General features: G+C 53.1%; 1 protein-coding gene across 8 annotated transcripts in view; it reads left to right on the top strand.

The window, feature by feature from the left end:
* Positions 1-13,612, top strand: part of PAX5 (paired box 5) — a 209,789-nt gene that overhangs the window by 158,968 nt on the left and 37,209 nt on the right. For 7 of the 8 annotated variants that reach the window (XM_047767939.1, XM_047767943.1, XM_047767936.1 and 4 more), the window contains one exon: positions 3,840-3,941. The exons of the other annotated variant lie outside the window; for it this stretch is intronic. In XM_047767939.1, coding sequence (XP_047623895.1) covers positions 3,840-3,941 — 102 coding nt within the window. The remainder of the gene's footprint in view (positions 1-3,839; positions 3,942-13,612) is intronic. 8 annotated transcript variants of the gene reach the window in all.

The following is a 13,612-nucleotide window of genomic DNA, read 5'->3' as shown; positions in this document are numbered from 1 at the left end:
TTCTCATTCCTTATCTTGATATCTGTGTCTTCTTTTTTGAATCTGGCCATACATTTGTTTATCTTGCTGGTCTTTTCAAATAACAACTCTTAGTTGTATTTCTTATTTATTATTGTGTATATTTATTATTGTGTCTGATTTTCTGGTTCCTAATTCATTATTTTCTGCTTTCCTTTATCAAGTCCTTCCTCCTCCTTTCCCTAGGTTCATTTTATTGCTTTTTTATCTGGCTTCTTGCGTTGAGTGCTTTGGCGAGGAACTGCATTTCTGCTTTGGGGCTCGAGGTTTTAAAGCGTATGCAATGGTGGCAGAAACTATTGAGGTTCAGATGTGACCAAAAGAATAGCCCCTGTTGAAAGAACCGAACCCCAGGAGACAGGAGAGCAAGATTCCAGTCTCATTCTTGCCTCAAATCAGTAAGTGTTGTGGGCCTTCCCTTCTTAGGACCCTCTTATCCATCTCAAGTGTCTACATGGGGTGTGGACTCTGGGGGCTTGGCCCCAGGACCTCCCGCCCCCTGCAGCAGGCAGCCTCCTATCAGGATAATGCCTCTATCTTTCAGGAGGCAGATCTGGTTCCCTCCCCAACACATATATCACAAAACTGTGTAGCTGAATTTCCTTCTGCATGATGGAGTCAGGAAGCAAGGGTGACAGTGTGGCCTGAAGGCAGGGCTCTGCCTGCTGTCCTAGCTGAGAGATGTGTGGACAGCAGCACAGCCAGGTACATGTGCAAGGCAGTGGCATCAAGTGGCTAAACTCATGGCCTTTACCACTGGATTGCTTGGATTCTAAGCCTGGCCCTTACTGTGCAAACTTGGAAAATTACTTGACCTTTTGCTGTCTCATTATCCTATAAAATAGGGAGAGTCTCAGTACCTTACCTCATAGGGTTGCTGGGGGTTAAATGAGTTAGTGATTTAAAAGACTCAGAACAGGAGTTCCTGTTGTGGCGCAGTGAAAATGAATCTGACTAGTAACCATGAGGACGCAGGTTTGATCCCTGGCCTCACTCAGTGGGTTCAGGATCTGGTGTTGCCGTGAGCTGTGGCAGATGTGGCTTGGATCCCACGTTGCTGTGGCTGATTCAACCCCTAGCCTTGGAACCTCCCTCCATATGCTGTGGGTACAGCCCTTAAAAAAAAAGAGAGAATTTGAAGTTCCCTTTGTGGCGCAGAGGAAACACATCTGACTAGGAACCATGAGGTTGTGGGTTCAATCCCTGGCCTTGCTCAGTGGGTTAAAGATCCGGCGTCGCCTTGAGCAGCGGTGGTAGGTCGCAGATGCAGCTCAGATCCCGCATTGCTGTGGCTGTGGTGTAGGCCAGCAGCTGCACTTCCGATTCGACCCCTAGCCTGGAAACCTTCATATGCTGTGGGTGCGGCCCTAAAGAGCAAAAAAGACAAAAAAAAAAAAAAGACTGAGAACAGAGCCCGGTGTTTACAATTTCCATGTAAGCATTTGTGCCTTGTTGTCATAAGTGTGAGCCTGGAGTGAGGCCGGGTGGGTGCTCCATGGGTTGGTAGGGAAGCTGGCCCACCTGAACAGCCCCAGCTAGGCTGTCTTTTCTGCACGGCTCACAGTCTGGTCCCCAGCATCGTGATCTTGTACCAACTAGCCTAACACTTGTGCTCCCTCTGCTTCCTCCGACATCTTTTCAGCAGCCCTTGGGTCACCAGATCTCTGTAGCAAGTGTGGAGAAGACTCTGTGTTGAGCCTGGGAGCTCCCCCAACCCCCAACATGATGCTGCTTAAGATAGAGGCGGCTCCTGGGCTAATGGGCAGAGGCACCTGCCCCTGGCCCCCTGTGGGACTAAGCCAGTTGCTTCCTTCTGCCTGCCGTGGCGGCAACAGGGGTTGGTCAAGGAAAGCTCCGCTGGCCCTTGACCACAGTCGGATGAGGATTATTATGCCTCCAATGAGTTCCTGTTTCTCCAGCGGGGCCATGCCTTTCATTCATTTAGCAAATGTTGGTAGGGCTCTGCTGTTTTGACCTTGGGGTACAAAGACTTGATCTTGGAGCTTAAACTCTGTAGGGAGGAGCTGCCATCAGGGTTGTGGGTGCTGGGTCGGGGTGGGGCGGGGAAGTAGAAGGGAGGCTAGGTGGGGCAAGCTTCCTGAAAAACCTTCTAAGTGTGGTCAGTTCTATCTGGTCTCAGCTCTCATGGGGAGTCATGTACAGTTTGTAGGTGGGATTAAGGACTCCGGGAGTTAAATCCCAGTGCATCTGCTCTCCTGTAGAAATGCAACATGTTTAGAGACATGAGCCATGCTTGTCATAACCTGGGTGCCCGGTCCAAAGCCAGGGAGGTGATGAGCAGAGAGACAGAGGGAGGAATTCTGCTGTGCAGCAGCTGCCTGGTGCTCAGCACGGTTCTAGAAGATAAGCAGAACTTGAGAAATGAGGCAGCCTCTGGGTGCTTGACTGGGCAGTCTTTGAATGACTGGCACTAGAAGGGCTATTCTTTCCTCTGGAGGAATGTTCGTGGGCTCATGGCACACGCTGGCTTGGATTCTCTGGTGGGCATTGGTCAGAGGTGGTCCCTCTCCTTGGGGACCTGTCATCGCTAGCCAGCACCTCTCCATGCTGGCTACTGGAGCTGGTATTCAAAGTCCTGTGTCCTGCCTGCACTGCCCCACTGGGCCCTGGGGAAGGCTCTGGGGGCCCAGCCTGGCTCTGCAGAGTCAGGGGCTGCTCCCTCACACCCCTGGGCCTCTTTTGGCCTCCCCGGTCCTCATTGTCCAGAAGAGGTCAAGGTTTTGCCCTCCCTCCCTCATCCCCAGGCAACGTCATTTCCAACCCGCTTGGCAGCAGGTGCATCCCTTTTTTCCAGGGGCAACTGTTAGTTCCTCCCACTAGGGTGGGGTCTCATCCTCAGGGCTCAGTAGGGCATCACTGACCAGATGGGACTGCTCAGGGTCTGGATCGCTGGTCTTCTGTATGAGCACCTTGGCCCATACACATCACTGGCGATATTTGAAGGGCTGTAGCCCCATTCTTTCCGGGAGCGGCAGACACACCTCGGTGACATTTCCCTGGTAGCAATCTACTACCTTGGGATTTTCTTCCACATAATCTAGAACCCAGACCACTTGGCTGGTTCATTCGTTCATGCATTTATTCACTAAGAGCTTGCTTGGTACCACACTCCATGGGGGAGGCAATTTTCTGGGTGCTGAATGAGGGATCACCCTGTCTTCTAGAAGCTGTCAGCCTGCAGCAAGTAGACATGGACCCATGGCAGTGTCTGCCCCTGAGGGCTGAGGCCTTAACTTCCATGTTCCGGAGCCCAGAACTGTGTCTAGTGTCAGGAGGGGCTTCCTGCACTATCACTGAATGAATGACAAGCTTTAGGCCCAAAGAGGAAAAATTCCCTTAGGACCAGATACAGATCTAAGGCCGGCAGAGCCCTGCCCACTGCAGGGACCATCAAAGAAGAGGAAGGAGGCAGCTGGGTTGGTCTTGGGAGGCAGGTGGTGTTGGTCTGTGTGCAGAGGACACAAGAGGAGCAAAGATGTGGAGATGAAGAAGTCCAAGCCCTACCTGGGGGTGTAGGGAACTAACTGGCCAGAACTCTGGTTTCTCAGGGCTTGGCAGAGTCATCCCTGCTTCCTGCTGAGTGAGGCCTGGCTGGCTGGAGGGATGGGCGAGAGAGAGAAAGAGAGAGAGAAATTGTGTGTGTGTGAGTGTGTGCATGCACGCGTGCACACATATGCAGACTGGGGCACACTGGCGTTAAGCATCCAGACGTGACAAATGTACAGAGTCTGGGGAGCTGTGGACATGAGCAGCTGGCCGTGGAGATGCTCACCCTGTGATTTGTTGCTTTGATTCCTCAGGCCGCGACTTGGCAAGCACGACCCTCCCCGGGTACCCTCCGCACGTCCCCCCCGCCGGACAGGGCAGCTACTCAGCGCCGACGCTGACAGGGATGGTGCCTGGTGAGTTTGCACTGTCTGCGAATTTGCAGCAGGCAGTGGCCGGGGTTCCAGGGGGCATCCCCCCAAACAGCCCTGGCGCCCTCTCCGCTTCTGAGGAGTGGACCTGAATAAATCAGGCAGACGTCTGCACTCTTGGCCTCTTTCTCGGCAGCTGGGGCTGCGGTGGGGCCAGACCAGCCCGGGGTAGCACCTGGGAGGACAGCAGAGATGGGAGGGGGGCCCTTGACTGTCACTCAGAACCCCCTTGCCGTCTCCACAGGGGGTCTGAACTCAGAGGGGTCAGGACCTGGCTAAAGATCAGAGAGGGGCTGGGACATGCTGAAGTCACCTTGCAAGGAGGAGGCAGTGCCAGGACTAGAAGCCATGAGCCAGCATGAACCACCCTGAGACCAGGCAGGAGGGACCCTGCTCTGGAGCTGCCCCCCACACTGCGGGAGCAGTGTCCCCCCATCCATGAACCCAGGAGTCTGCAGGGCCAAGGGGATGGAGGTGCCCACCTGGTGCCCATACCCCTCCTTTTAGCCTACCTGGGGGGGTCCTGCTCCAATAGCCCCAAGCCTCTTCCAGCCTCCTCCCAGCCCATATCACAGCGTGTGCACCCCAGGGCTTGAGGACCGGCTCTTCACAGACAGAGCTTGGACAGAGAGGCTGGGTGTCTACACCTGTGCTCAAGGCCAGGGTGAGGCTGAGCAGAACTGGGCGTGGGAAAGGAAGCTGGGCGGAGCAGAGCTCAGGTGGGCTCTCCCCATGCAGCTGAGCGCTGGCGCAGGTGCCAAGGAGTCCCCAAACTCTAAATTTGCTCCTGGCCTTCTGGGTTATTACGGAGAGCTATTTAACAAGGTAGGAGGACAGAGCATATTTCATTTAACGGTTTGTTAGCTTGATTTATGACTTTTAAATATGAGACATATGGGAAATGGCCTCTGTGTGTCCCCTTGCCCTGGGCCTTGCCAAGCTGGGGAGGCCTGCCAGGTTCATGCCTGCAGTCTTTGCCTTTGCTGCTGCCAGGACGGGCCATGGCAGAGCAGAGGGAGACCGCGTGCTCAGGGCAAGCAGAGGCGGCGGGACACACCCCCTCCTCCCCCCACGGCACCCCTCTTCCATTTCCCAGCCCTTAGCAAGTGAGGGCAGCCTTCAGAGAGGGGCCCTGCCCACCCGGTACCAGCCCTTTGCATTTGTGGAGCACTTTATTAAGTGCAGGGTGCTTCCCCAGGAACCTCTGGTGTTATAGCCTTGTGAGGTGGGCAGGGTCTCAAGTGTCAGAAGGAGACTGAGGAGTTCCTGTAGTGGCTCAGTGGTTAATGAATCCGACTAGGAACCATGAAGTTGCTAGTTCAATCCCTGGCCTTGCTCAGTGGGTTAAGGATCTGGTGTTGCTGTGAGCTGTGGTGTCGGTCACAAACGTGGCTCAGAACTAGCATGCTGTGGCTGTGGTGTAGACGGGTGGCTAGAGCTCTGATTAGACCCCTAGCCTGGGAACCTCCATATGCTGCAGGTGAGGCCCTAGAAAAAGACAAAAAGAAAAAAAAAAGGAGGAGGCTGAGATTCAGAGAAGTTAGGGAATTGTTCAAGGCTGCAGAGCTTGGATGTGGGAGGACTGGAATCGGGGTCTTCTGTCCCCCAGTTCAGCATTCCTTTCTGTCTTGAGTCTGTCACCACATGCTTCACAGTGACTGCACAGGCAGAGGCGGGAGCCCCAGCCCCTGTCCCGAGAACACATTGGCAGGTGAAGCCAATGCCACCGAGCTGGCTCCCTGCTGCCAACCCCAAAGAGGCTGAGTTCAGAGAAGCAGCTGAACTTTTCCGAGTTTATCCAAACAGATCCCGCCCTCCAGCCACCGTGACAACTCCAGGCTTGGGATACAAACAGCTGAGGACCCTGCAGAGCCCCCAGCAGAACTGATGGTGACTCCTTGCAGCTGGATAGGGATGGCCGTAGGATCAGCAGGGTGGTGTGGTCCCCTGGGACTCTGTGTAGATGGGGGTGCACAGTAAGGAGAAAGACAGGCATTTTGGCAGGGGCGCCTCCCTCTGGGGGCCCTAGGGAAAGACCCGTCCCTTTCCTCTGCCACCTCCTTGTGGCTCCTTGCATTCCACGGCTTGTGACTACGTCACTCCCACCTGCAACTCTCTCTCCACCCCATCTTCACAGCACTTGTGTGTGTGTGCGCGCGCGCGCATGTGTGTGTGTGTGTGTGTGTGTGTGTGTGTGTGTGTGTGTGGCGGGGAGGGGGATGGTCTTCCTTGAACTCTCTCATGTAAGGCTGCATGTGATCACACAGATAATGAGAGATAATCCTCCCATTTCAAGATCCTTGACTTGGGAGTTCCCGTTGTGGTGCAGTGGAAAGGAATCTGACTAGGACCTATGAGGTTGCAGGTTCGATCCCTGGCCTCCCTCAGTGGGTTAAGGATCCAGCGTTGCCAGGAGCTGTGGTGTAGGTCACAGATGCAGCTCAGATCCTGCATTGCTGTGACTGTGGCGTAGGCCAGCAGCTGTAGCTCTGATTGGACCCCTGGACTGGGAACCTCCATATACCTGGGGTGAGGCTCTAAAAAAAAAAAAAAAAAGAAAAGAAAAGAAACCAAAAGATCCTTAACTTAATCACAGCTACAAAGACCCCACCCCCCCCACCCCTTTTTGCTGTGAATAATGTTCCCAGTTTCCAGGGATTAGGACATGGATATACCACAACCTGTTTCGCAATTGCAGCTTTGTTCAGATTTCTGATCCCTACCCCCTGGGACTTCTGGATCCTGGGGGCATTCCTTCCATTGTGACTGCGGGCGATACCATTTCCCAGACCCCAAGGGCATGTTGGTAGCCTTTGGAGAAGCCAGCCGAGCAAGGCTTTAGGGGAGTCGTTTATCCTGATTTTGTCTCTCTCAGGCTGGTACACAGCAACGGTCTGTTTCACTCTATGAGACAGTCCTCCCTCCACGCCTGGCAGTGAATCTCCAGGGAAGCCAAAATCGTCTGAGCCATTTGCCCTACCCTACATTTGGGGAACCATTTGGCTGTTGCCTCTTTCACTGATACAGGAAGGCTTCCATGGATAAGGTTTGCTTTTAGGACACACCGAGGAGGGGTCATGTCCAGCATACATTTGGGCCGTTGAACTTTGGGGCCTGACGAAATAGACATTACGTTTTTCCACATTCATTGCTCGGTGGCTTGCACTCTTGTTTATTTTGAATTTGACTCCGCTATCAGGGGTTGTCTGCCCTTTCAGCTTCCAGGGTGTTTTCTCGCCTGCGAAACAAGGCTTCTCCATAATCTCTTAGCGTTTGTAGATTCAGTTCCCGCGGCTCCGCAAACCCCGTAAAGCCCTTTGCTGATTAGTTACGTCGACTAAAGCAAGTACGGCCCATCACATCAGCTCAGAGTGGAGACAGTTTTCAGATTTTATTTTCGTCAGGTCCTAGCAAATGCCAGAAGTTTTGCACCAAAGATTCCATAGTGTCTGGATTGGTATAACTAGTTGATTCCTGCCTGAAGATATTTGCACAACCTAACAAATATCGACATGGCATTTGAAACTCTTAAAAATTCTGGGCTGGGGGAAAGGAAGGGGCGTTCACTGCCCTTTATGAGTCTAAGAAGCAAGGTAACCAAATGTCTTTGAGATGAGCCCGGGCTACCCATGCTTCCCTTAGTGGATGTCGCTTCAGGGGCTTTATGAGGCCAAAGTGCCAGGAATTGCTGACCATGTTGTGTTCGCCTTCCCTGGGCTGCAGCAGATAAGCAGCTAGTTGATGGGGAGACTGGCGGGCTTCTGTGGTCCTGGGCGCTCTACTTGCCATGGATGGGTAGACGTTATTTCTAGATGCCATCCAGTTACACTGTTCAATTAACTCATGGTTTCCGCATTTCCTTGAAGAAGTGGGAGGTGAGGTTGAGGGCGGAGGGGACCCAGAGGCCAGTGGGGAAGTCTGCAGACCCTGGGCCCCTCAGACCCCGGTGGGGGGACAGAGAGGCCCCCGAGGCTCCTCTCGCCATCCAGCCCCCTCTCCCACTTACACCACCCATTGGCCCAGCCTGCCTGGCTCCCTCTCATCCCTGAGGGATTCACCTCCTCAGAGGGGCCTTCCCTGTCACCAAATATGTGTTAGCTTCCTCTTGCTGCTGTGACGAGATACCGTATACTAGGGACTTAAAGTAATTTCTCATCTTACAGCTCTGGAGGTCAGAAATCCAAAGTGGGTCCTCTGGGAGTTCCCATTGTGGCATGGTGGAAACAAATCCTGCTAGCATCCATGAGGATACAGGTTCGATCCCTGGTCTTGCTCCGTGGGTTAAGGATGCCGAGTTGCCATGAAATGTGTAGGTTGCAGATGCGGCATGGATCCTGCATTGCTGTGGCTGTTGTGTAGGCTGGCAGCTATCGTTGCGATTTGACCCCTAGCCTGGGAACCTCCATATGCCGCGGGTGCGGCTCTAAAAAAAAAAAAAAAAAAAACAAATCGCAAAATGGGTCTTCCTGGGCTGAAGTCCAGGGGTCAGCAGGGGCCCTAGGGGGCCCTAGGGGGGAGTCCTGTCCTTAACTTTCGCGGCTTATGGCTGCCCCATATCTCTTGCTCTGGGGCCCTGCATCATGCTGAGTCTTCATCATGCCACCATCTTTCAGGTTTGCTTTCTCCTGGCTTGTCTTCCACTTCTAAAAACCCTTTCGGATTTATTGACTCACCGGATTATCTGGGATAATCTTATCTGCAGGTCAACTAATTAACAACCTTAATTCCCTTTTGCCCTATAACCTAACATAGTCACAGGTTCCAGGGTTGGGATAAGGGACATCTTTGGGGGGGAGCGGGGCAGGCGTGATTCTGCCCACAACACCACCTCAACCAGGACCCCGTCACGCCGCTCTCAGAGCGTCCTGTTCTTTTCATTTGGGAGCCGAAGCACAATGGAAGGAATTTCATCAGCAGTTGCCTCCCTCCTCGTCTGGTGTCCCCTCAGGCCTGCACAGTACCTATGGGTGGTACAGTCCACAAAGCTGTGCCTGTTTTATCGACCCGCTGTGTCCCTGGTTCCTGGCAGAGTGCCTGACCCATAGTAGCACCCCGGCAATAGGAGCTGAAACAAAAGGTGATGGTGATGGTTGAGGCTGGGCTGCCCAGGGCTCAGACCTCAGCCCAGTGCTGCAACAATGCAGCCAAGGAAGCTGGGCTGCCTGCAGGCCCGCAGTGACAGCCCCGTGGTGAAGCAGGGAGGCTGGGTGGTTACGAGCGGGGACTCTGGAGCCTGACGGCCTGGTGTGAAATCACCCTCCCGCCTCTCACTAGCTGTGTGACTTGAGTAAGTGACATAACCTCTCTGGACCCTACTTTCTTCCTCATCTATAAAATGAGGATGATGAGGATACTAAGAGTGAGCACCATACCAGGTACTGTTGGGGCTCTGTAGCTGTGGGGGCTGCATCCGTGGATTCAACACTGTGGGTAGAAAATGGTTGGAAAAAAAAAAACTCCAGAAATTTCCAAAAAGCAAAACTTGCGTAGTGCCAGCAACTCTTCACATAGCGCTTATATTGTACTAGGTATTATAAGTAATCAAGAGATGATTTAAAGTAGACAGGAAGATGTGTGTCGGTTATATGCAAATACACATCATTTTATAGAAGGAACTTGAGCACCGTGGATTTTGGTATCCGCGGGGCTCCTGGAACCAGTCCCAGGCAGATACCGAGGGACAGCTATAATATATATATAACCTCTGAGAATTTTTGCCTGGGACATATTTGGTGCAAGGTAAGGGGTAATTATTATTGCTGCTCTTATTGACACAAAGGTCTCCGCTGGGTGTGGGGGCGAGGAGAGAAGCTTAGCAGGCCTGCCTAAAGCTGGCCTGGCCCAGCTGGCATCACATCACAAGCTCTCCAGCTGAGCTCCTGCTACCCCATGGAGCCCATGGATCAGAACCAATCAGAAAAGCATACAGTGACAAACGGGAGTGTCACCTGCAGAAGTAGGGGCAGATTCTAAACATCAGGCCTGGAGAAAACAGAGAGGCATCTGGGGTGGGTCCACTTGAGAAAGGTGTCCTGGCAAAGAGGGCCTTAAGCTGGGTTGTCACAAGAGCATCCTTGGCCGTCGGAAGAGGAGGTTGGCTGGGGGCTGAGCCCAGGAACTGGAGTGGGTCTGTGTGGGTGGGAGCGGAGCCCAGCCAGCCCAGCCTGGGTAAGTGGGGTTGACAGGACGGGAGCTGGTTGAGGAGGAAGCCGGTGGCCAGCAAGTTTAGGATTTGGACTTGTCAGCTCTTGGAGACCAAACAGACATCCAGACAAGGTGCTCTGCCGACAGGTGCTAAAGCCGGTCAGGAGCACAGGGGCAAGGTCTGGTCCAGAGAGAGCTGTAATTGCCCCAGGAGAAATGAGGGTGCTGCAGAAGGAGGGTGGCTTCCGCACGGACTAGCTGTGTGATTAGGCATGAGCCCCGTGACCTCTCTGAGCTGACCTGCCTTGCTGGTTTTAAGGCAAATGAAGGTTTGCTGTTAGGGAGGCACCAGCCATGTGAGGTAGGAAGGATCTGGAAGTCTGGAGGGGGAGCAGGACGGGGGGTTCTTTTGTCTGTAGCAAGCCCTTCCCTGACTCGGAGCATCAATTGCTCTGTGAAAGGCCTGCAGGCATGAGGATGGGGGGCCCAGCACCAAGCAGGGAGGCAAAAGTGTGGATTCGGACAGAGCTCAGCCAGGGCCTTGCTGGATTGGTCTGGAGTGACATTTCTGCCTTCTGGACCTCCCTGAGCCTGGGCATGGCCGGGACCAGAGAATGGGAGTCCGAGGGACACCCTTTGCAGCCTCATACAGAGACCCTTCCTCAAAACTAGAACTGAACGTATGGGAAGGGACCAGCAGAAGCCAGTTGAGGACATGGCGGGGGGAGTGGAGCATCAGATGGGAGATTGGACCACTGGTCCCCAAGTGCCTCCCTGGCCCAAGCATCAGGCTCAGGAGTGTTTGCTTAGGGAATGAATGGCCTTTGTTCTTAGCTCTTTCTTCTCTCTTGCTGCCAGGGGCTCCTGCTGGTCCTGTGGCCTGGGCACTTTCCAAGTTTCCTTCAAGGTTCTGTGAAAGCCAGGCCTGGGCTCTGGGGGGGAGGGGGGGGGGCGGGAGGTGGGGGGGGGGGCACACCTGTTGCTTGTTCCTGACCCTTTGCTGCCCTCTAGTGGCCTCCAGTCCCTCAGCCACACTAGGAACTAGACCCCGGGGAATGCCAGGCACAGCCAGGGTGGGCTGGCCATTCATTTGTTCATTCATTCATTCTGTGACTTTTCCTGAGAGACACTGGGTGCCTGTTCTGGGCTAGGTATGGCGTCGCACATACCACTCCTGCCCTCAGGGAACTCACAAGTCTAGCTGGGGAGATAGGCATTTAAAAAAAAAAACAAAAAAAACCCCAACAAACAAACAAACAAACAAAAAACCATCCTTTCATGCCACGTTTAGTGCTAAAATCTAGGATTCTGCTGAGAAAATGCAGGAGAGAGGCTGCTATGTCTGCTAGGGCGATGGGGAGGGTGGGGGCAAATCAGAGAAGACTTCCCAGCGAAGGTCATTTGAGCTGCCTCTTGAAGGCTGAGTTTACCAGTCTGAGAAGTTGGAGGGCACTGTTGGGTGAGGGTCTATGCGTAAGAAGACCCAGAGCCTCTACCCCTGGAAATCTCTGGGGCACGAAGTGCTGCAAACAGCAGCTTTGACAGATGGCAGGCTCTGCCCAACCCGATCTGAGTGTGAGTCAGAGGTGAGGGTGCTGCGCCTTCACAGGATGGAGAATGAGGGGGTCTGCAGCCGCCTGATCTGTACAGTGCATGTGACTAAAGCCCTGTGTGAACCCTGCATTGAGGTGATGCTTCGCTCATACTGGGGAGGCTCCACGTGGGCTCTATGAGTGCTTTGCAGCACCGAGGAAGAACAGAATTGCAGAAGCAAAGGCTCAGCAACGGAAAACATGCTGGGCTGTTCACATGCTGGGCTGTGAAGTCCTGTTGGAATTTAGGAGTCCTGGGTTTTGATTTCAGCTGCCAGTCTCTCACCGTGTGACTTCTAGATGTGCTCTTGGGACTTCCTGCTCGCTCTTAAAACAGGAGGCAGAGGGCGAAGAGATTGGATTAGATGCTCCGTAGGGGACTTTCTGGTCCTTCCGCACAAGGGGTTCTAATCTACAGGTCCCATCAGCTGAACTGGAGGGTTCTAGAGCCCTGCTACCTCTGTCCTATGTGGCAGCAATTTCCTTTCAGGTCTGGGGCTGGGGGCTGATAAGGCAGTGGCTCTGGGCTGTCAAGTGTAATCCGGTAATCACTTCCGAGGGGTGGCGCTGAAGGAAGGGGGCCTCATAATGTGCTAATCTGGAGTTCCCGAGGTGGCTCAGGAGAAACGAATCTGACTAGCATCCATGAGGATGCAGGTTCAATCCCTGGCCTCACTTAGTGGGTTAAGGATCTGGTGTTGCCGTGAGCTGTGGTGTAGGTCACAGACGTGGCTTGGATCCTGTGTCACTGTGGCTGTGGCGTACGCCGGCAGCTACAGCTCCAATTAGACCCCTAGCCTGGGAACCTCCATATGGCCGTGGGTGTGGCCCTAAAGAGATTTTAAAAAGAGAAAGGGGGGCTCCCTCTGCAGGAGTAGCACCTCACAGCATCCAGGGATCCAGGGTTCAGACCAGCCCCTTCAGCACTGGATAGCAGCCACTTGCCCGCTGGGGCTCAGGACCCAGCTGACTGCTTTGGGTCATCTCTCCTTTTACCTTTCATGACATTATCTGTGAGTGTGTCTCAGCCCCAGCCAGACTTGAGTTCCTGAAGAAAGGGCATTAGTATCCCAGCCTGGACTTCCTGCGGGACAGTGAGTGGGGGTGCGGGGTCCCAGAGAGGCCCAGTGCTAAAGACCCAAGGATGTTTCTGGAATTTCCAATGATTTTGCAACTCCTTTCCCTCTGAAATTCAAAAGAAGAAATGGGGAAATTTGCATTAATCAATGTTAAGTTAAATGTCTACAGGTGGTGACATTAGGTTACCTTGATGAACAGTTGAATTTAGGGCTTATAAAAATTTCATTGCCTTTGACAACAAATTTTTAGGTTAAGTTTCCTCACTTTGTAAAAATTCTCTAGACTGTATCTTGATTGCTGAGAAATATAGCCAATCATATATTATTAATTACTTGTGGCCAAATAATTTCAAAAGAAAAATAATAAAACTTAGCCTTGTTTACAGCAAAAAGCATCATAATTGTAGTGCATTTAATGTGTGATGGTGTGTAAGGTGGGGTGAAGAGCAGCCTTCCTAGGAAAATGCCTGGGTGTCTGGGAAGGAGGGGCGTGGGAGAGACTCATCTCCTGTTGACCCATATTGAATAGAAAAAGTCGTGGAACCTTGAGCTGATCAGCGCACAGTATCCATCCATCCACCCATCCATCTATCCATCCATCCATCCATCCATCCATCCATCCATCCATCCATCCATCTATCCATCTATCCATCCATCCATCCATCCATCCACCCACCCACCCACCTACCCATCCAGCCATCCATCCATTCACCCACCTATCCATCCACCCATTCATCTACCCACTCATCCATCCACCCACCCAGCCATCCAGCCATCCTTCTATCCTGTCCATCTACCCACTCATCGAATCTTCCTTCCTTTTCTCTCCCCTCACTCTCTT

The sequence above is a fragment of the Phacochoerus africanus genome, chromosome 2, assembly GCF_016906955.1.
Source record: "Phacochoerus africanus isolate WHEZ1 chromosome 2, ROS_Pafr_v1, whole genome shotgun sequence".
In the NCBI taxonomy this organism is placed as follows: Eukaryota; Metazoa; Chordata; class Mammalia; order Artiodactyla; family Suidae; genus Phacochoerus; species Phacochoerus africanus.
The sequence above is the reverse complement of the archived record's forward strand: the minus strand, read 5'-3'. Positions and strand labels throughout refer to the sequence as shown.